The sequence below is a fragment of the Tympanuchus pallidicinctus genome, unplaced genomic scaffold (assembly GCF_026119805.1).
Source record: "Tympanuchus pallidicinctus isolate F22 unplaced genomic scaffold, pur_lepc_1.0 scaffold11, whole genome shotgun sequence".
NCBI classification, from domain to species: Eukaryota; Metazoa; Chordata; class Aves; order Galliformes; family Phasianidae; genus Tympanuchus; species Tympanuchus pallidicinctus.
Window position 1 is genome coordinate 17,307,452 of NW_026294627.1, and position 22,101 is coordinate 17,329,552.

Genomic DNA, 22,101 nt, shown 5'->3' on the forward strand with positions numbered 1-22,101 from the left:
AAAAAAAGAAGAAAAAAAACGGGAACATGCCTCACATGGAATTTCTTAGTATGTAACAGAAAACTTAACTGTCTCATCAAGAAATTGTTAGGTGAAAGTTCAGTATAGAAAATAAAGAAAAAAAGAAAGAAGAGAATGCTATTACAAAAAATGTAACAGTTCATTTTTTATGTAGACACACTCTTCCTATCTGTTCCTCTCTTGGTGTTGTGCTCACCCGTCAGCCATCCCTCTGAGATCTGAGGCTGACAGTGTTAATCTCCCTAGAACAGCAGATGTCATTGGTGTCTTCTCAACAAGTGCTTTGTTGAGAAAAGTGTGATGTGGTGAAGTTTCTTCTTGCTCCTTTTCTTCCTTCTGTTTTGGTTGAGGCTGACCCTGCAGCTATTTTTATGTTTTCTAACAGACTTCTACATCTTGTTCTTTCTTCATTTGTCTACAGTTCTGCATTACATCCTATTTTCTTATATGCAATGCTATTTATGCATGTTATGTACTTGTTCTTTCTTCTTTTTGTTATCCTTAAACCCAGTTTTACCCAGGTCCCAAGTTTGCACTTTGCTAACTGATTTCTGAAGAGCTGTTCATAGACTTCAGTTCTGCATTGCCAATGTTCTAACCCCCTCCTCCCTCCCCCCCCCCTTTTTTTTTTTTTTTTTTGGGGGGGGGGGGGGGTCCTATGCCTCCTATGAGGCCTTACAAGCTCAGTACACAGTTTGTGGTTTTTACCAGTGATAGTATTGTTCAGTTACAGAACTAGAGTAATTTCACAAAAATTCTGCCTGTTTAATTCTTCTGGATTTAAAAATAAAAACATACTGCCTTGATCTGAAACCAAATCTTTGTGCTGGGTTACATAATAAAATAATAAATAAAAATATAAAATAATAAAATAAATAACATTTATATACTTATATGTATGTTATATATATATAATATAATAAAATAAAAAGACAGCTATGTTAAGCAAAGAATAACACTGGAGAAATGAAAGGCTCAAGGAATGCAAGTTTAAGATAAATTTCAGAATGTGGATAGTAGATGTATTTTTATTATGTTTATTCTCCTCTTTGTTCCACAGCTAGGTTGAAATATAACTTGAATTCAACATTTTCCTGAAATGTGATCAATGAGACTGGTGCCAGGAGAACCCAAGACCTGCAGGTAAGAGTGCCATACTGATTTGGTGGCAGCCACTTTGTAGTATGGTAAAAAAAAAATGCGGAGAAGCAAAAGTTGGCCTTGATCAGACGTGATCAGAATGACCAAAACATGTATGAGAAACGACACACTTGTTAAGATGAAGACGCATGCTGCAGCAAATGTGCAAATATTCGAAAATACCTTTTGAACTAGCTATTGTAGACAGAGCAATCATTTGATAGGAAATAGTTTGGCATAGAGTATATCTGTATGATTTATGTAAATATTTGCATTCAAGGGGGAAAAAAGTGATTTACTACATGTATTGAGTAAAAAGTAGTTTTAAAACTTTGGAAACGTGATTTAAAGCAGGGACACTGAGTTCTCCCATGGCTCCCTGTGCTGGGCGCTGCTCTCCAGCACCACGGACAGCTCCAACATAATGGACAGCTTCAGCACCGTGGAGAGCTCCAGCACCATGGACAGCTCCAGCAGCACGGTCCGCTCCCAGCTCGCGGTCTGGGCCAGTGCAAGAGAGAAAGGTTTTGGTCCCTGCCCTCTGCTTTTCTTCCTCCCCTCCGGAAAACAACGTTTATTGTCGGGCGCCCTCTTCTGCTGGACGGCACGGCCTCAGATGCGCAGAGAGATTCTGCAGCCAGGTTTTTACTTAGCATGCTTCAGTCAGTGTATTTGCTGGCCTTTTATGTCTCTCTAATTGCACTAGTCTCAAGGATGTAAATCTCGTGACTTCCATACACAGAGGCAGGAAAGGAACCATAACTTAATGTTAAAGGTCAGAACAAAGTATGGACATAAGGGAATGTTGTGAACCAAGTGACCGGGAACTGATGGGAGGCCAGAAACATTGTCTAAGGTGGAGAGGAGAGGAAAAGAGAGCAGACGAGAGAAATAGGGACTACATTTTAGAAAACTCTTGCTGAAATAACCCTAAACTTATTACTTCTATCTTGTACTGAACATAAACTTTTAAGAAAAACAAACTAAGCAAATGGAATTTAAGTAGTCTAAAAAGCAGAGGTCTCAGCTGTTACGATCGTGGGGACAGTGCCCTACTATAGTGTCTGTACAGTGAAGAAGAGCACTGGAAGGACCCGAATCCAGATATTCAGTAATTCTAGTTTTATTGTTACGTTGCTATGTTTATATATTTTTTTTCCTTATGCTTACAGGTGTTTTTCCTGCAGAATTCAATTAATGCACGTATATCATAGGAACACAGAATGGGTTGGAAGAGAACTTGAAGCCCCTTCAATTCCAATCCTTCTGCCATGTGCAGTGACACCTCCCATGAGATCAGGATGGCCAAAGCCCCAAGCAACTGAGCCTTGAACACCTCCAATGTTGTGCATATATGGGCACACATACACGTTTGTGTATATATATATATATACAGACAGGAAAATCCTACAGTATTAGGCAAGTTGTAGTGTGCTTCTTTATTCTTATCATATGCATACAAAGTTAACTGCTACATATAAGAACATTAATGATATGCTCTGTTCATACATATACTGGCTTTTCTGTTCTTTCAGAAGAGGAATAACTTCTTTATATGTACACTTTTAACACAACAAATGGAATAAACTGCATGCAAAATGTTGAGCTCAAATAAGCTCAAAGCTATGAGAACTATGAAAATAGCTTGCAGGCTGTGTAAAGTTTGTGCAAATGTTCAGCACATTAAAACTAATGCTACATAAGGAAATACATTTTAATAGAACTGTCCTAGATGAAGACTTAATACTAAAGATGAGACAGAAAGGTCCAGCATAATCTACAAGAGCTTTTCTTAGAAATAAGACTAAGTGATATACCCGACTCACTTATCTCAGGATGAAAATCCCAACTGTGTATTACGAATGCCTGAAGTCAGGTTTTTTTTAAAAGACTGCTTAAAATAATAAATGATCCCATAATTTTGCTGTTCAACCCACAGAAGAAACTCAAAGCTGTGTTTGTATTGCTTTGTTAGGTGTATGTTTGTTTTGCACCTCAGGCAATTTATATTACACAGAAGATAAATTAAGTGGTGGTACAAACACCTGCTGCAATAAGCGTGAATGCGAATCGGCAGCTTGCACTGAGCCGTGTGTTGGTGAACCTGTGCTGGGTCTTATTTTAACTGGTCAAATTTCAGTGGAAGCCCAGCAGAAGGAAGAAAATGGGAGAAATTTTGCTTTGAGGCAGTGTGTGCCCCCAAATAATGGGCTCAACTCATTCCCACTGCACACTGGAGCAGCCAATGGAAATCTCCAGGACGTCTGTACTACTCATCTTTAGTGGTTCCTGCACACCAGGCCAAAGCCAGATTAGCTGCACACCATCCAAGGAGAGCAAAGGACACATTTCATTTTAAAGACATATATTTGAGTGCTGCACTGTTAAAGTGCTCGTTTCTTTTGTTGTGTATGCTGTTCTTACCAAAGCTACATATGCACAGCTGCATAGCTATAACCACATTATGTGACTGTACAACATAACACAGAGCTTCCTGCCATTTGCTCCCTTTCTCCCTTCATATCCTGTATTTGGCTTCCAGTCCCAAAACCCAGGCTGCAGTGGTGTATGATCAGGAGAGTCAGGTCTGAAAGCCTCTTTAGGAATGGGTAAATCCTACAGATTCAATCAACGTCAGTGTCTTCTCTTAGTGATCTGTATTGAAAGAAATAATCCTTACATTTTGCTGAGATGTGCCAGGATACTGAAGAAACTGGCAAGAATACTCTTTATCTGTTGTGGAATGATAATCTAGAAATATCCTGGATGCTACTTTGCAGAAGCAGTCTGCTTCTAAGATGACAGAATTAAAAAAGATGGAAAGAGTCTGAGGAACAGGAAGAAACGACAACACTTCTGCATAGCTTGCAGTTATTTTGCAACACAGGAATCCATTTCTAGTTTATATATTATTAAAGGAGAAACTATTACAGAGGCCTACGTGGCCATAACAGCAGCTAGGAAGTCACTGATAACACCATACGTGTAAGAAATGAAAAGAAAAAAATTTTAATTTAGCCTTGGAGTTCTCTATACCTTTTTCAGGGTCCAATCCAGTTCTCTGGTCATTTTCAGCATGAAGACTCTCGAGACATGTTCTAGATTAGCACTGCCACTTGACATCAATTTAATATTTCAATTGAATATTTTTTTGTTATTAGAACTTCTGCCCATGTTTTCCAACTTATTTCCATATAAATAAAATTAGTTTTCTTAATGTCACCAATAAAAGCTGCTTAACTTCTTACTCCTTCCAGAGGTAAAGCTAGCCCAGTGCCAATAGCTGTGTACATGAAGCAGATTTCCAATAAGAAATGTCTGTTAGATATAATCCAAAGATGGCTTAGAAGACATTTCCTATAGCATCCAAATAAAAAGCCATTCATTTTTAACGTTTCTTTATTTTTAGCTTTTTTTGTGCCATAAAATCATATTTATGTAAGCCAGATCTTATTAAATATCTGAATAGAAGACAGTTGGCTGCTGAATTAATGCTCATTAAAAAAAAAAAAAAAAAAAAAAAAAAAAAAAGAAAAAAAAAAAAGATAAGAAAGATGAAAATCATCTAAGGTAGATGAGAAGAAAAATTTCTAAGTACAAAGCATATCCTTCTCTCACAAACATACTGAAGAAACATCATGAGCAATAAGAATCATGAATTAACTCACAAAGAATTAAATTCTTCTCTTAAAGATAGGAATTGAAATGCATGCAGTAAAAAAGACTTATAGCTCTTTGGCAAAATGTAAGGAAAGATTTGACAGGAGCTCCACAAGTGAACTTGACCCAGTCAGTGCTCTGAGAGAGGCCCCATTTGTACAGCAATAACATCAGCATGGGAGGCACTAGAAAGCCACACCACCTTGGCATAGACAACATTCCTCCTCTTGTTTCCTAGCTTGCTTCTACTTAACTTCCAACTGTAGTTGCATTTGAGCACCCTGTTCCCTTGACTGTAGTTAACTATGAGGCTTTGAGTCTTTTATATCCTGTAAATGTCAAGTCACTGCTCATCTTATGCAGCCTTATATCAGATCTTCCCTGCATGCTAACCTTTGCAGTAAGATGTCTCAGCAGGATGCGAAAATGTCCAGCCACTCATTTCATACAATTGGACACAACCTCCCCCTAATTGCTACAACAGACACAAATTGTACAGGCTTGCTGTGTTGTTAGAGTACAACCTGATAAACTAATGCTCTCAGGACATTTAAAAAGGGGATACTTGTAACTTCCAACATTAAGGCACCTTGAGTCCCACCCAACAATGCCATTCCACAGGATTCAGGTGGCCTTGCATCTGGTGCTGTAACAGATGCACAGAAACTAATGCCCAAAAATGCCACAGAGGACACTGCTCCTCAGGGAAGTCTTTTAGCTCTACCATCACCCCTGCATGAACAGGGTGAAGGCCAGGCCACCTGGCATACCTCAGCCCAATGGGAAAGGACTTGGGGGTTCTGGTGGACAAAAAGCTTTACATGAGCCATCAGAGTGCACTTAAGGCCCAGAAGGCTAACTGTATCCTGGGCCACATCAAAAGAGGGGTGGCCAGCAGGGAGAGGGAGGGGATTGTTCCCCTCTGCTCTGCCCTTGTGAGGCCCCATCTGGAGAAGTGCACCCAGGCCTGGGGCCCAAAATACAACAAGATTCTAGAGCTGTTGGACTGAGTCCAGAGGAATGCCACAAAGATGATCTTAGGGCTAGAGCACTTCTCCTGCTAAGAAAAGTTGAGGGAACTGGGGTTCTTCAGTCCGGAGGAGAGAAGCTCCAGGGAGACCTCAGTGCGGACTTCCAGTGCTTGTTATAAACAGCAGAGACTGACCTTTTACACAGACAGAAACAGGTGAAGTGGGAATGGCTTTAAACTAAAAGAGATTTAGATTACATGTTAGGAGGAAACTTTTCACTCAGTGCGGCACTGGCACAGACGGCCCAGAGAAGCTCAAGGCCAGGTTTTCTCCCTTTGAAAAGGGAGAAAAATATGCCTAATGAATGCTGCTACAAGAATCTGAGAATTGCACTGGATAATTCTCTTAACTGGGAAGTGGAAATCAAGTAAATTAAATGAAAACATCAACGGGAAACGGTCAAATATGCTGAATTCTAAGAGAAGGAAAGAAAGTTGTGGATCACTGAACAATTCGCATCTTAGTGGGATGGAAGACTGTGACAACTTACAGGAAAAAGAGAATAAAAATCTGTGGCATTACAAAATTTGAACATTCAGCTTTCATATTCCCATTTGGGGGAAAGGACTAAATAAAACTCACAGCAGTAGTCAGCTCTACAGTTACTATTCAGCACTCAGGAAAGAAACTTGAAGTCTTCTTGCATACTTCCTTAAGATATCAGCTCAGTGTTCAGCAGCAATCAAAACCAAAATGGGAATATCAGGAATTATTCAGATCACAGAGGGTACAAAATGATTTATTGTTCTATCTCCTCATAATGCCTACTGCATGCACATCTTAAATATTACATGAGTACCTGTCCTCCCATTAAAAAAGAGCAACAAGGATAATTACAAATAAAGAACAGTTTCCAGGTAGAAAGTGATTTGTTAAGACTGTTGTGTTAAAAATAAGAAGTGGCAGAATTAGCAAAATGAATGGGGAAGTGTTATTTTGGTGATGTGGCGTTTTACAGTACAAAATCTACAGATCCTAAACAGTAAAAAATTGAGTATAAAACAACAAAAGAAACTTTTTACCTCTAAGCAAATCTCTGTGGAGATCAAGAACACAGATGAGTTTGAAAGCCACTAGGAAATGCATGGGGAATAAATTAACCAAGCTCTTAAACACACAGACGACTTGGATCAAGAAACTCCCAAACCATGGACAAGGTACAACAAGGTACCTGAAGGTAGATGTGGAGAACTGAAGGAATATCTCAGCAATAGAAGCCAATTCCTAACTGAATAACTGAGCCTTTAATTGGTCCCACCAATACAATTTGCCAGGAAAACTGAGAAACAAATGACATGCCCTTCCAATTAGGTCAAACAAGACAACTCATGTGCAACAGGACAGGAATATAACATGGGAGATTTCATCTTTCCTATCCAGCAGCCCATGATTTCTGTGCAAAGCTCTAACTGTATGTTTGGAATTCCCCAGCTCAGTAACTGCAGCTCAGTCTTGAACTGTATCAGAAATTTTGCTCTTGCCATTACACAACAAAACCCCAATCTAATCAAAGAAAGCACAAGGAATCTCCCTTTACCTTTAGTGCATTAGTGAGCAGGATTCCAACTTGATAAACACTCTATGAAACACATAAACGTGCGATCCAGTAAAGATTTAAGCAGAAATTGACTTTGAAAAAAAAAAACAATCAGCAAAGCAACAGTGAGGCAAAGGCAGGTGTCTACAGCCATAGCACTTGAGTGAGGCAGCATTCAAACACAAAGGAAAACCACAGGAGACAAGGAAGTAGCAGAAGGCACCCACATATTTACTGTCCATATCAGGAGCTAACAAGAATAACAGAAAAACTTTAAAAAAAAATTTCTGGTAACAATGTTTAAATCTAACTTTTTAATATTGCTAAGGAGCTACCAGAGAGATGTTAACAATGTTCATAATAATTGTCCAAATGACATCAGAAGAGATCATCACCATATCCTGAAACTCATTTAAACCTCTTCAAAAAATTCTTACAATTACTCTTAGGAATAAAAAAGAAGCATCCCAAATGTATGGAACTTTTGACACAAGGTTTTCATGAGCAAACCTGAAAAAAAGATACCCAACAGCCTAACAGAGGATTGTATCATTTCCCTTCCAGGTTTGCCTAACCAAGTGTTTTAATTGAAACACATCCTGTCAAGGCAGTCCATAATCAGAAAAAGTGCAACTTTATTCACTAAGTATTCTCCCAACTACTCAACATACCACATACGTGTTTCATGACTCTGCCTTTCTCTGCAGATGGAGATGTACATTCCTCAGAGGAAGATGAGCTTTTCTAACATTCAGCACACTTCCAAAAGCCTTAAGAGTGCTTTGTCTCGATTTTTCTTTTAACCTACACGGCAGCTAACACATACTGTGGAAACACAAGTACACATCTGGGGGAAATGAGAGGGAAAAAAACCTGAGAATCAACAGTAAGTCTTCTTACCGATGTACAGATACAATTCAAAAGCAACCCACACAAGGCCTCAGTTATTTGTTTTGCAACTTTATTTCTTTATAAGTTACTGGTATAAAGTTTAATATCTAATAGTACAATAATTTGGGGACTTCAAAGGAAGCTTACTTGTCCTTTTTAGTGTCTTTTGCCATTTGCTCCTCAGATATGTTTCAAGAGGACTAGTAACATATGTACCTTAAAATTCTGTACAAAAACACTTCAAGCCTTTGTTTTTCTGAGTAGGATGCACAAAACATGCATATTGTAGACAATATAACGATTAAGGAATTATTTCCCTCTTTAAACTAAGGCAGTTAAAAAAACCAAACGTGAATATTGAGTAATTTGGGAAAGTAAAAAGGCTTTCTCAATGCTCATTTACTCCTTGAGCAAACATGTTCATTAAGACACACTCTTGGAATTGTCACCAACGTGACGGCTGTCTGTACTGAAGAGACAGCGATTGTCAGAGACAGCTTTTAATTATGCACATTTTTATCACTAATCCATCCTTTTGAACATGAACTTGTCAGCATTAAGCATTGTGTAAAACCACATGCAAAAATTGCCATAAGAATTTTAAATAGAACCAAATTGGCAAGTTTTTGGAAAGGATATCTGAATGTTAAAAAAAATATATTGTATATTAAAATGAGCACTTCAAGTAACTTAAATACTTTTAGCAAACATATCCAGCAAGAGACTCTGTAAAAGAAATTGTTCTTAGAACAAAAAGCTAATGAATGGCTATTTAGACACTAATTTTTCAACACAGTGGTAGGTCTGTGTGAAACAATTTGTAATCTAAATAAAGTGAGTCCATTACGCTGTTAAAAAAAAACATAGGAGAAGCAGGACCGATTAACTATTGCATTTCTCTATTTACAAAAGTGCTTAGCATAACAAAATTACCTAAAAAAATATAAACTTTACCGATATCATTTGGTTCTATGTGTACTCCTAGATCTGCACTTGGAGAAAAATAGTTATTTACATTGCTAGATTTAGACAAGTTTCCTATTATTTTTAAAGAAACCTAACAAAATTCCCCACACAAATGGACCCCTATGCAAGTCATTTCATTTGCTCTGGCTCATCATAAACAGAGCAGAAGTAGATCTTTAAATATTGAGTAGTACAAATGATTTTAGCCGTTGTCTGTGGCATCGGACCCCAGTACGGGCTGCCGACAAATTGGGCAAGTGGAATTTTCAGAAAGCCAGCGATCTATACAATGAATATGAAACTCATGCATACAAGGTAACTGCCTTAGCTTATTTCCCGTTACATATTCGTTAATGCAAACACTGCATGTTTTACTTATTTCCTCCTCAGCGTGGATATCCCCATAATTCCGAGTAGAAAGATTGTCAATCTGCTCTTTGGTTAAACCTCTTAAACGCTCGTCTTCATCGTCTTCGTTCAGCAGGAAGAAGTGAGCAAGCCGAAGGATGGGCAGAGTTCCATTTTCCACCAGGCTGTTAGCGTCTTGAGACTGTCTGTTATCCTGGTTCTCATTACTGCGACCATAGTGTCGTGTATCATCACTGCGTCTGTTTCTTTCACTGTCGTCTTCTACTGCGTGCCCATTCCGAGGAGAAACCTCACTTGGATCACTGCTATTGTTTACTGAGCTTGAGTTATTCTGCTCTGCCTGTACATCTGGTAAGTGATGAGCACCTCTTTGCATTTCTGAGTTAGATTCAGTTTCCATTAAGGAACTCAGTTCTCCAAAACCTGTCATAATTTGTCTAAGGATTGACCGAAGAGCCACTGATGAAGGCTCGCCAAGCCCAGTTTCTGAAATCCGACGCAGAGGGATCCGTATGGTGCTAACGTAGGTTCGAATACCCGCACGTTCTGATCGCGATATCGTCCTCCGAAATCCTCCAGTGTCACTTTCAAAAGTAACTGTGTTTTCTGCCATTCCTACTCTAGAACGAGTTCTGCTAGCAATACTGTCCCGATCTCTGTTTTCTCCAGGACGAATTCTTCTCACTTGAAGATCTAGAGTAATTGTTGGATGCCTTCTAACAGTGGCTACTGGCCTACTAGATTCCTCCTCTTCTGAAGTTAATCCCATGGATGGGGCTGCAGAGGAAGGCTGAGGCGTTTGAGTGTTATTTCTTGCTTGTTCTTCAGCAGGCTGCTGAGGATGTTGTGCTGTTTGTCTTCTACCTCTACTAGCTTGCTGTGTACTTCTATTCTGCCTCTGCCCAAGTTCCTCAGAATAAGCAGTGTCACCTTGCCTCTGCAGTGGAGAGCGGCTTCGACTACTCAAAGTAGACCTCAACCGCAGAATTTCCAGTCTTTGGTTTGTATTCACCCGAACGTTAGCTCTAGATCTACTACGTCTTGTGACTCTTGTAGAAGTACCTCTTTCTGGCATTTCTCTTTGTTCACCAGCAGTTGTAGAACTATGACGTGTAGTATTTGTTTGGTGAAGGCCAGTCAATTCCCTCGTTCTACTCCTGAGCCTCCCTGAGATTGGAAGAGAGGCTGCTTCAGAGCTTTGCACTACAGAGCTTCTTAAAGACCTGGTTCTTGCAGTGCTTGCAGCCTGGCTGTTCACTTCTCTTGTCGTCCTGCTTCTTGTTCGTGTGGTTACTGGACTGACAGCTCTTTGATGTCTTCTTTCTAAATACATTCTGCTACGATCTATACCCACATATTCTTCACCAGTGGTTTCAAAATTGTTATGCTCGTGATTTATGTTGATTTCAAGACTAAATCGAAATTCCCCACTGTTTGGATTTGTCCGACTCACAGCTCTCCAGGTTTGGTTCCCACTCTGTCCACTGCGAGTGGCATTTCCTGTGCGACGAAACGTGTTCAGCCATTCAAGCAAAGAATCACCATTTGAGTTTTCTGCAAGAACATCAGAATCTGAGAGAAATAAAAATTGCAAGCATCCATACAATTGCATTCTTAGCACACTATGATGCGTTCCAAATCCTCTATGCTTGCTTAGCTCTGACTTCCTAAGAGTTAAGGTAGCAGGACAGCTACCTCTCCCTGATAACATAATTTTGCTGAAAATATATTGTATGTAGAAACATCAACAAAATTGTTAAGCTTAAGCTGGAATTTTGATCTTACCAGCAGGTACAAATAAATTACTATATCTACACAGCCTCTTCTGAGAAAGCGCTCAGAGACAGCCCAAAAGTAGTTCAATTTGTCCAATATCCGTTTCTCACTTAAGCTACTGATTTCAGAGTAACTTTGTCAACTAATTTTGATAAAGTGAGAAAAGCTAAGACAGATGTTATCCTTTTAGAAAAGGAACTGGCCAAATGAGCCAGTACTGGTGAGGAAGTGATGAGCATAAATAGTATCAACCTCACTGTTACAACAAACAGAAATAAGATAACAAAAACAAAACAGAAGAAAGGTTAACTGTTTACCAGTTGTCTTCTTTTCTTCTCTAGCTTCTCTAATGTATACTAAAACTGCTTAAGAATTAAAATAATTTTTTTTTTTTGCGCTCCTAGACTCATTAACAAAAGGAAATCAGAAGAAGAGAAGAAACTAATTAGTGTCTCCCACTAAAATCTTTCATAAGAATTTAAAGTTAATCTTACTTGAGAACATTTCAGAGGCAGAGTGAAAAAATGACTTTTGATCAGCATTTCTCTTAAATATCTGTATGTACTATACATGCATATGAAGAAAGAATATTTACCTCCAGCAGTTCTACCTTCACCTTCTCTGTTTTCCAGATCAGACTGTGATGCCAGACGCTCCTTAGCCCCTTCCAAACGTTGCTGCAACTCTTCTGCTGTTATTTCCCCTGGAATAGTTTACATATTGATCATGCTGTTATCAGCTCAACACAGCCACGCAGAAATAATATTTTCCATTTTGAAGAAAAAATCTTAAGAAAGGAGGTAAATTTAAATTTAAAAGCAAGGAGCATTAGGATGAAATTGGAAGACAAGTAAGCAGATAACAAGAAGTAGTTACTAGAGAGGGGTGGATACTGAATGAGCATCAAGCGCATGCTTACTTTAAACAAGCAACCAGAAGCCCAAAGTAGTGCCACAGATAGATAACCATAGAATCATAGATTGGCTTGAGTTGGAAGGGACCCTGTAAGAAGCTGGAACAATTTCTGGCTCAAAGCTTGTTCAGCGGCACACATCCAGGGCATAATCTGCTGGACAAGCTTTTGGCATTAATGGTTACCATAAGCACAGCAGCAAGAGAAACATATGCAACCAGGAGAAACCTTTTCAGCTGTTGCTTCTTTTGGGCATTCAAGCTGACCTGTGGGGATCGTCTCAGAGGAGAGGACCACCATGCAGTCAGTGTGCATACCTAGCAGCTCACTGTGAGACAATCGCGTGATCTACTGCCCACTACCCAACAGGAAGGGCATGTACAGTGGACGTGCTGTTTCAACTACTGTCTCCCCGCACTATCAAAACAGAAGCACCCATGGCAACTGCCGTTGCCCCAGCGAACCAAACAGAAGTGCTCTTGACAATCAGCTGCTGCCCCTGGCAACCAAAAGGACACTACACAGAAGATAAAAACCAAAAGAGTTCCAAGGAAGAACGGGTACCACCTTGGCAGAACTGCAGCGCTGCAGCTCACCCAGACGTCGCTGACTGACTTGCAGCTTCCCTATGGGCCAACAAGACACCACTGGATCCCTGGTGGTGACTGTTCCTGCTTTGTTAACCATTTGCTAGGATTTCTCTCTTTACTACTGCTAACTTCCCCATCTCATCTGCATTCCTTGTAGCACAGAATTTGCAATAAATCACTGGACAACATTTGGCCTTATTTGTTGCCTTAATCTTTCTCTGGGTATATATATGTCAAACCATCTCCACCAATAATTATATTGAGACAGACTCCAAGGATCAAGTTCCAACCCCTGCAGGTTGCCCAGGGCCCACCCAACCTGGCCTTAAACACCTCCAGGGATGGGGCATCCATAACTTCCACATCCATTCCAGCACCTCACCGCCCTCTCAGAGAAAAACGTCCCTGATATCCAATCTAGATCTCCCCGCCTTTACTTTAAAACCATTCTCTCTTATCCTATCACTATCTACCTGTGTAATAAGTTGACTTCCCTCATGTTTATAAACTCCTTTTAAATACTGCAAGGCCGCAATGAGGTCTCTCCACAGCCTTCTCTTTTCCAGGTTGAACAAGCCCAGCTCCTTCACCTGTCTCAACAGGACAGATGCTCCAGCCCTCTGATCACCTTCATGGCCCTCATCTGGATCCTCTCCAAAAAGCTCCACATCCTTCCTATGTTGGAGGCCCTGGACACAATACTACAGATGGGAACTCACAAGAGCCAAACAGAGGGGAACAATCACCTCCCCCTGCCATTCCTCTTCTTCTCAGTCCATCACCTATGTCACTGATAAAGATGTTAAAGAAAACCGGTCCCAAGACAGATGCCTGGGCGACACCCCTCATTACCATCCTCCACCTGGACATAGAACCACTGACCACAACTGTCTGGCTATAGCCATCCAAGCAATTCCTTATTCACTAAACAGTCCACCCTTCAAATTCAATTTAGAGATAAGGATGTGGTGGAGGATCATATCAAAGACCTTGCAGAAGTCCAGGTAGGTGACATCAGTTGCCAGATATACTTTAGCATTAATTATCTGGGTTTGAATATTACCAGTATTCAGATAACTTATATTTTTTTTTCAAGCTTCAGCATCTATTTAAGTTAACTTTTATTGACTATCATTAATTTTAAATAGAAATCCACATTTCTACTAAATGTGGAGCCTGACAACAGCAGCGTTACCTCACAGTACAACTTTCCTGCTGAAGGTACCCACATCTTACCAGGAGTGCCAAGCAGGTTGTGGTCTCTCATCAACCTGTAGTCGTCTTCATTGAGTTCATTGATGAACTGGTAATAGGCTTCCTCCCTGCTGAGGCGCTCCAGCTGTCGCTGTCTCTCATCTTCACCGTGACCATGCTCTCGCGAAGATGCCTGTTCATTGCCATTCCCTGCACGGTGCCGAGAGCGATCCATGATGCCAGGCTGCCTTATGCAAAATTGGAAGGTTAGACTGTACAATAATTATGGTAAGATTTTACCTAGTTTATGGTAAGAAGTTCCCATCATTTTCATTTAAATTAGTTTATTAATAAATAGCTAAAGGTGATTAAGATGAACCAAACTATGTTATTTGCCAAGTCAGTTCACCAGTATTGTTCATCGTACAAGTGTTTTGCTTCTAACTTGTACAAAAATAGCTCTCAGTCCCTTTTTCCTCTTGGAAAAGACGTTGCAGTTGATACACCAACTTTAAAATACAATAGCAATAACAGGTTTATTTTTTGCTGTGTAAGGACAGCATTGAAAATTAAAGGAATAACACGAATGACCTTCCCCCAGTGAAATAAAACAGCAGCATGTAGTACTTCAGAAGCTAAGTATCACTGAAAACATTGTTCTGTAATTACCCAGCGTAGACTTCCAAAAAAACAGTGACTGCTTTGGAGAACTCTTGAAATGTTTACTGATAGGCACATTACAGCATTATCTCAGTCCATACCACCACTCCCACACTACGAAGCCTACAGACACATTTTTGGTGAAAGTTATCCTTTTGACATTCTGACACCAGTTTTACATTTTTCTTGCACTCTCTAGTCCAAGCTAACAAAAGAATGAATCTCCCTTTTCTTGGCCATACCTGTTTTTCAATACTCAGTTTTAAAGAAGAGAAAGCAGGGTGTCATCCTTTCAGTAGGGCTTCACATTTAACAAAAGCCATCTGTAATACTTGCTGTGGTAGACAACTGACAGATCACTTCTCTAATGAGATTACCAGGAATCACCATGCAGCACTACTCTGTTTAATTGTGGAGAAGAAGTTATTGGACAAATACTTCTTTTTGAGGGGTCAATTCACCAACATGTCAATGTCTTCAAGTGTTAAATGGGGAAACACAGAACAGCATTCTCAGCACTCTCCCACTCGGTAATTAGTCTTCACAGAAAAGCTCACAAGCTGACAAGCAGACCAAATCAACATACATTCAATAAAGAGTAGATCTTAATCACTGCTGCCAACAGACATGAAGAGTCAGGAAATGTATTTGCCAACAGCAGACGCTGGCATACATTTAATATACCTTGCTTATGTTCTCTGTGGGATCCATTCTGATGCATCCTCGGTCTCCTCATTTTCCACCCCATCTGCTACTTTTCCCCCTTCACCATAGGTGACTGCGCTTCCAAACATGCCAATCAATCTTGTCATTCATCTGCCTCCTGCATCCAATGCTGCATTTGGATGTATGTAATACTTCTCTTATAGATGTTTAACTCGTTGAACTTAAACTATATGAAATCTGAGTACCTCCCTCACAAGCCATTTTCTGTTCCCATAATGTTTGCAGAGTCTGTTAATTTACTGTCACCTTCTGTGCTCAGCCTCACAATCTGCAGTTAAGTACTGACTTTTGTTTACCACAGTGGCTACGCCCAAATCAGGTCACTTCTCTTAACACATTTCTAAACACAAATTTCTCAGCCAGCTCTTCATATCACTGCCCTGCCTTCTTCCAAACAAATGCAACTGCCCCCCCTCCACTCAACACACGGTCATAGCACTATCACTACCCTCACAGCAGCACCATTTGACTGCTGTCATGAAAATGCTTAATCCATGCTGCAGTAAGTACTAAAGAAAATGCCTCCGCCCCCAGCTGACTTAATACTTGAGGTAAGCAGCACACAGAAGACAACAGATAGTTTATTTAGTTTCACGTAAGGCTGCTGTTGAGATGAAAACCTAACAGTAAATGTTAGTGCCCGCCCTATAACTATGCTACGTTAACTGATTTCCTGGCTATATCACCATACAGCTGCAGAGAAACTCACACATAGATTCTTGAGATGAGAAGCCCATTGCATGTAGTCTCCTTCAACCTAAATTTAAACTGTTGTGTGAAAGAAGGATTCTTTGCTTTTCCTTCTGCATTCGTGCAAAATCTGGAATTCTACCACACACAGAAATACTGCTTTGTTGACAATGGGACGCTAGGGCAATTACTCACCCTCCTTAAGTGACTCACTTAGAAACCATAAGAAGTGAGAAACCTTTGGCTGTCCCATCTGTTTAACACAACTGCAAGGATGACAGCTACTAGCCATATTTGTTATCAAACACCACCAAAATGAAATACTTTGGCCCTTAAAATATTTCAAGGCGTTGAAAGCTGCAGGATTTTAACTACTAAGAAACAAAAACGTAAAATCCATTTACAGCTCCGGGTTACATTTCCGTTGCAAAGAAACAAGAGCCACAAGCCAGCAGCTTGTCCACATTTTCTAGCCCAAGACAAACTCCTTTCCTTCTTAGTTCACACCTATTCTGGCCCTTTCTCTAATATTTACGATCGTTTCTACCTAAGCTGCACATATCGTGCGCTTTTAAGCTCTGGCCCCTCTGCACGCCTCCCTGCCCCGCAGGCCACGAGGTATGCGTTTTCCGATCGCCTACCACCTGACTGCAAGACGACAACTGAGTTTAGATGAGGAAACCTCGCGGACAACGAGACCACTTAGGATTTCCGTCACATCTCAGCCTCCGGGCGAGATGATCTCACCGAACTTGAAAGAAAAAAAAAAAAAAGAGGGAGAGAAACCACCAGACTCTGCGTGAGGAAGGGAGGGGGAAGCAGAGGCAGACAAAGGAAGCCCGGCATAGCGACGAGAGCCCCGCGGCCTCCCCCGCTCCCACGGCAGCGCGGCCCCGCGCCGCTCTCTGAGGCCCGGGCGCTGCGGGAGGCACGCAGCCGCGCACCCCTCGGCCGGCCGGCCGGCCCCGTTCCGCAGCCCGCCGCCGGGCCGGGGCAGGCCGGGGGCAGCGATCGACAACTCTCCCGGCCAACCGCCCGCCCGGCCGCCGGCCGACCGCGACGCGGCGAGGTAGGCCGCGTTCGCGCCCCTTCCCCCCCCCCGGCTCTCCTCACGCTCCCCGGCCGGGCCCCGCACTAACCGCCACCGGCCGGATCGCCGCCTCCAGCGCCGCCCGCGCCCCCGGCCGCCCCGCCCGCCGGGGAGCGGCATCACCCGCGGCGCGGAGCCGGGGAGGCGTCCGTGCCGCCGACCGCCGCGGTGCGGGCCGCCCGGAGAGGGGCCAGGAAGACCCGGGAGCCCGGCCCCGCCTGCCGCCCGCGGGACGGCCCGGCTCCCGGCCCCGCTCCGCTCTCCCCTTCCCTCCCGGCGGCGGGAGCGGAAAGACACCGACCCCTGAGCCGTGCGAGCGGGCGTCCCGGCCCCGATTGCGGTCCGGGCGGCCGCCGGGAGCCGCGAGCGCGAGTTCCGAGCGCGGCCCTCCGCCGAGCACCGCCCCCTCCCGCACATGCGCAGCCGCGGCGCTAGCGACCTTTGGGTCGCGCGCCGGACAAAGGCCGACGGCCGGGGCGCGCGCCTGGCGGCGGCAGCGCGCCGAGGAGTGCGGCGGCGCGCGGCCATTGTCGGCTCGGAGCCGTTACCGGTCTGCGGGGCGGCCGCGGCCGATCGGGGGCCAGGAGCTCGGGGAAAAAACGCCTCGCGTTCGCCCGGCTGTCCGCGGGCAGCCCGTGAGCTCCCTGCACGGCCCCGCGCCGCCTCTCTGTACGCGTCCGCGCTAACGCTGATCTCCTCGCTCCTAACTGCCGTCCTCGACACGATCTCTCCCGTTAAACGCAGAAGGAAGTCTGCTCGGGTGTTGGCGTTTCGTTAGCCAGACCGCTGTGGGTCACAACTCGCATCGCTGTCTCCAGGCGGGTGTGAGCCCTGACTGAGGGCGGATAGACTTTCACAGGCAGGATTTCGCCATGCATCCCTTCTCGGCACCGGAATATCCTCTCCGTTCCGGTGATCACTGCTGCACGTTGGCAAACCAGCGTAGGACTGCAGCTTCAGCTGCTTCTGGTGCTCCATATTTTATTCTTTACAAGAGCTGGCTTTTTCCCTGCTCTTCCCTTCCCAGGTTTGCTTTTTTGGATAGGATGATTGTATTTTCCATGTGACTCTGTGCCTTTCCTTTCTGCCTTTCTATTTCCTTCACTTTTCTGCCATTGTCTCCCTTCACCTTTTCCATTTTCCGAAGAGAGCCTCCGAGAGCTCAGTGCCGTTGCAGAAGCTGTGACTTCAGTCACTCTGTAGCATAGAACTTTGCACACAAGCTCCAAATGCTATTACAAAGTTGACGTGCACACTGCTGCTAAGCTAACAACGTGCACAGGCTTTCTTTCCTGTGTTGCTTCCATTGGTAGCTTCTACGCTAATCCAAGGGATGGAACACCTCCCTAGAGGACAGGCTGAGAACTGGGGCTGTTCAGCCTGGAGAAGAGGAGGCTATGGGGAGACCTGAGAGTGGCCTTTCAGTGTGTGAAGGGGGACTGTAAGAAAGAAGAGGTCAGAATCTCTAGCAGGGTGTGTTGCGATAGGACAAGGGGAAACAGTTCCAAACTACAAGAGATTTAGACTGGATGTAAGGAAGAGGTTTTTTTACAGTAAGCATGATGCGCTGGCCCAGGTTGCCCAAAGAGGGGGTAGGTGCCCCATCACTGTGCAGGATCACAGTGGATGGGTGTCTGAGCAACCCAATGGATCTGTAGGTAACCCTGCTCACTGCAGGACAGTTGGACTAGATGGCTTTTAAGGGCTCCTTTCAACTCAAACAATTCTGTGATTCTACACAGGGCAGAAGCTGATGGGCTGTGACAGATGGAGCATTCCACACCTTGTATAAACTATTTGAATCAGCAGAACAGGAGACCTCAGTAAAATCACCTCGTTCCTAGGATATCCAAATTGCTGATGCTTTTGCTCAAATTTCCTCAGAGAAATAAAATATGGATATTCTGCAGTTGGTCTTGATGCAAAAACAAGTCCTCATGAATAAGGGAGGTGATAGGAAGGGCTGAGGGCAGTGTCCAGGAAGACACTTCTATTCCCTTCTTTACAAACTGCACAATTTGTGTATACTTTTTGAGAAAGAAGTGTAAGGAAGAGTTACATTTAGGTTTCTTACCAGTTTATACTGTTTTTTGTTTGTTTGTTTGTTTTGTGTTTTTTGTTTGTTTGTTTGTTTGTTTGTTTTTGCCAGTTCATGCTATCTATGTAGGGATGCAACAGGAAGGACGTTTTTAGCACCGAGGCTATTCTGATTCTCAAGGCTACTCTTTTCTACTAGGTTTATTCAAGGGTTCAACCCTTGTTATTCATGTTTCTCATCACACCATGAAAGTTAGTGATTGCTGAAGTGTGCTTTGGCTTCCTTTGCCTGATATAACTAAAATATGTGTTTCCTGAAGACAGATTTCACTCTTGTAATAGGAGTCTGAGTATCTGCCTTGCATACAAAGTAATGCCCTGCTCCCTTGACAATTTCTTCATGGTTTCCTGTTGTCCTCTTCTGGCAGTCCTTTTCTCTCACACTCTGATGTCTAGTAATCACAGTCAAACTCAGCATCTTCTCTGGTATCAAGGCACACATGAGCTGCTCATCCAGAATAAGGTTATGCTATGTTTTGGGAAGATAGATAAATAATTCCATGGACTGAAACAGTCCTTTTTCTACGGTGCACAATTCTCTGTTCATTTCCTATTCATATTTATATTTCACAGAACTGCAGTGTAAGTATTTGATTATTTTATGCTTCTTATGTTTATTTTATGCTCTTATTTGTGTTGTTAATACCGAAATAACAATAATAAATCTTTCCTCTAACACTATTATTGTTGCAGCAGCAACTTCCCCACACATAAAATACCTCTTTTAGGACGATAATAGAAGTAGCCTGTAGAGGGCAGCAAACCTCAGGAAACTGGTTTTAAGTTTCTTAAAGTAAGCTCTATAAACCTGGTTTCATTCAATTGTTCAGTCATTTAATTTCTTTAGAAAGTAACTTTATGCTATTATGTGTCGGGTTTTTTTAATATATAATCATGTTTTATATACGGTCAGGAGTGCACTCCTGCAGCAAGGAAAGCTAATGACATACATATGTTGTTGGGAAGTGGTTTCCTCATACTTGGTGCTTGATTGCCGTCACGTGGAATAGCATGCTACCATGCTATGTCTGGGGGGTCTTCAGCAGAACAATATTCATACAGAAAATTATTGACAAACTGGAAGGAATTCAGCAGAGAGCACCAAGATGCACGGGCTGCATGCTTCTATGTGAGGCTGTAGGCACCTGGGCTTGTTCAGCTGGGATAAGGGGCAGCCTGCCAGCACTCGCAAGGAAGTTGCTGAGAAGACAGAGCCAGACTTTTTAGCCAAGTGCACGGTGGGAGGGCAGACGGTAGCCATGAATTTGATAGGCGTTCGGCATCAAAATAAGGACAAGTGTTTTTATCCTGAGGACAGTCAAGAGGCTGTGGAATCTCCCTCCTCAGAGTTTTTTTCTCAAGCAGCCTGAATTTAATAGCAATCCTGCTTTAAGCAGGATATTAAACTAACAAACCTCTTAAGGTTTCTTGCTATGATTCTTGCTGTTGAAATAACATATATCTCTAACATAGTTATCAGTATTAGAGTTTATTTCCCTATGGAAGGGCTCTAAAAAAGTAGACAGATGTTTGTTCCTAGGCAGAATTTTGAAGTCAATACTCTTGAGGACCAACACTCTGGCTTCTTCAGGGGCATAAAACAATCAGACAGATAGTGATGATGGTCATGTGTCTGGCAAACAGATGTTCTGCTAACACAGCACTCCGGATCTGGATCCAAACTACGAGTGTATGTTTGTTGATGACTTGCACTCATGCCAGAATCTAAGACACCTTGTTAAGCGCATCACTGGTCTGATCAACTTTATAGCAAAGGGCAGCTGAGCACACAATAAAGAGTACTTAACTTTATATATCAATTTGTGGGAGTAGCACTTCAGCTTCTTAAATGCTGTCAGTATTCAGCTAACATAGCTGCATGTTATCAACTGCAAGGTTCCTAGGAAATGCTCACACTATGCAAGTATAATGGCTTTTCTTTACACACAGGAAAGTTAAAAGAAAAGACCACAAACACCACATCATTAATTTGCATTCAGCTTTCACTGCTCTAAGCAGAAGATGTAGAGGGTTTAGCAGGATTGGCTCTTTTTCACTCAGTACCAACCTGGGAACATCTAAGCTACAGAATATCACTCTGGGGAAATAAAGAAAAAAATTAGCCATTTCAGAGTGGCTATTCTGAAATGAAAAAGTCTCCAAATAGCCAAAATTTGTTCAAATTTGGCAAATTGGTAAATGGAGCAAGTGGATATTATGGTGACATGGGGATGTGTCGGTAACTATCTCCAACCCTCTGCACGTGATCAGTGCTAACATGGCAGTGGTTGCTTTTCTGTGGAGATCTCTGATTTTCTTTAAAGGTGTGGTTGTAAAGAAAAAAATGTCTAAACTATGTGTGTGCTGGAAACATTAGAAACAACACAAGCTTGGGACAGGATATTGTAACACAAGCCAGAAATGCTAGGAAAAAAAAAATAGAATAAAGTAGATGTTAAGAGTTGTTAAGAATATATTTTAAAATTGACTTCTGAGACAGCATGAAAGGAAAGAAGGCAAAAGAATAAGAAATAAGAAATGTTATCAATTTAAAGAGCCACTGTGGTACTTCAGGAAGAGCAGATCGTGGCCTGGCCATCTCTTTCTTTTTAAGAACAGATTCCTAAACTAACCTTTTCTTAAAATTATGTCATATTTTGACAGATTTTTTAAATAAATCACACATTTTTTCATGAAGCAGAATTAAAAGTTGGTCTTGAAATGTCCATGTTGGTTTCTTGTCATTAAGA

The 22,101-nt window shown here is 42.2% G+C and overlaps 1 protein-coding gene across 6 annotated transcripts; it reads right to left on the bottom strand.

Moving 5' to 3' along the window:
* Nucleotides 1-8,333: 8,333 nt before the first annotated feature.
* On the bottom strand, nt 8,334-17,574 carry RNF6 (ring finger protein 6). 6 transcript variants are annotated; one of them, XM_052671110.1, is made up of 4 exons: nt 17,556-17,574; nt 14,131-14,332; nt 11,987-12,094; nt 8,334-11,187 (listed from the first exon to the last, which is right to left on the bottom strand). In XM_052671110.1, exons 2-4 carry the CDS (start codon nt 14,321-14,323, stop codon nt 9,449-9,451), a joined length of 2,040 nt encoding a protein of 679 aa, XP_052527070.1. In that variant the 5' UTR covers nt 14,324-14,332; nt 17,556-17,574; the 3' UTR covers nt 8,334-9,448. The 6 variants fall into 6 exon arrangements, with proteins under 6 accessions (XP_052527070.1, XP_052527068.1, XP_052527065.1 ...); XM_052671108.1 differs by lacking the exon at nt 17,556-17,574 and adding an exon at nt 17,304-17,385; XM_052671105.1 differs by lacking the exon at nt 17,556-17,574 and adding an exon at nt 15,433-17,035.
* Nucleotides 17,575-22,101: the final 4,527 nt, after the last annotated feature.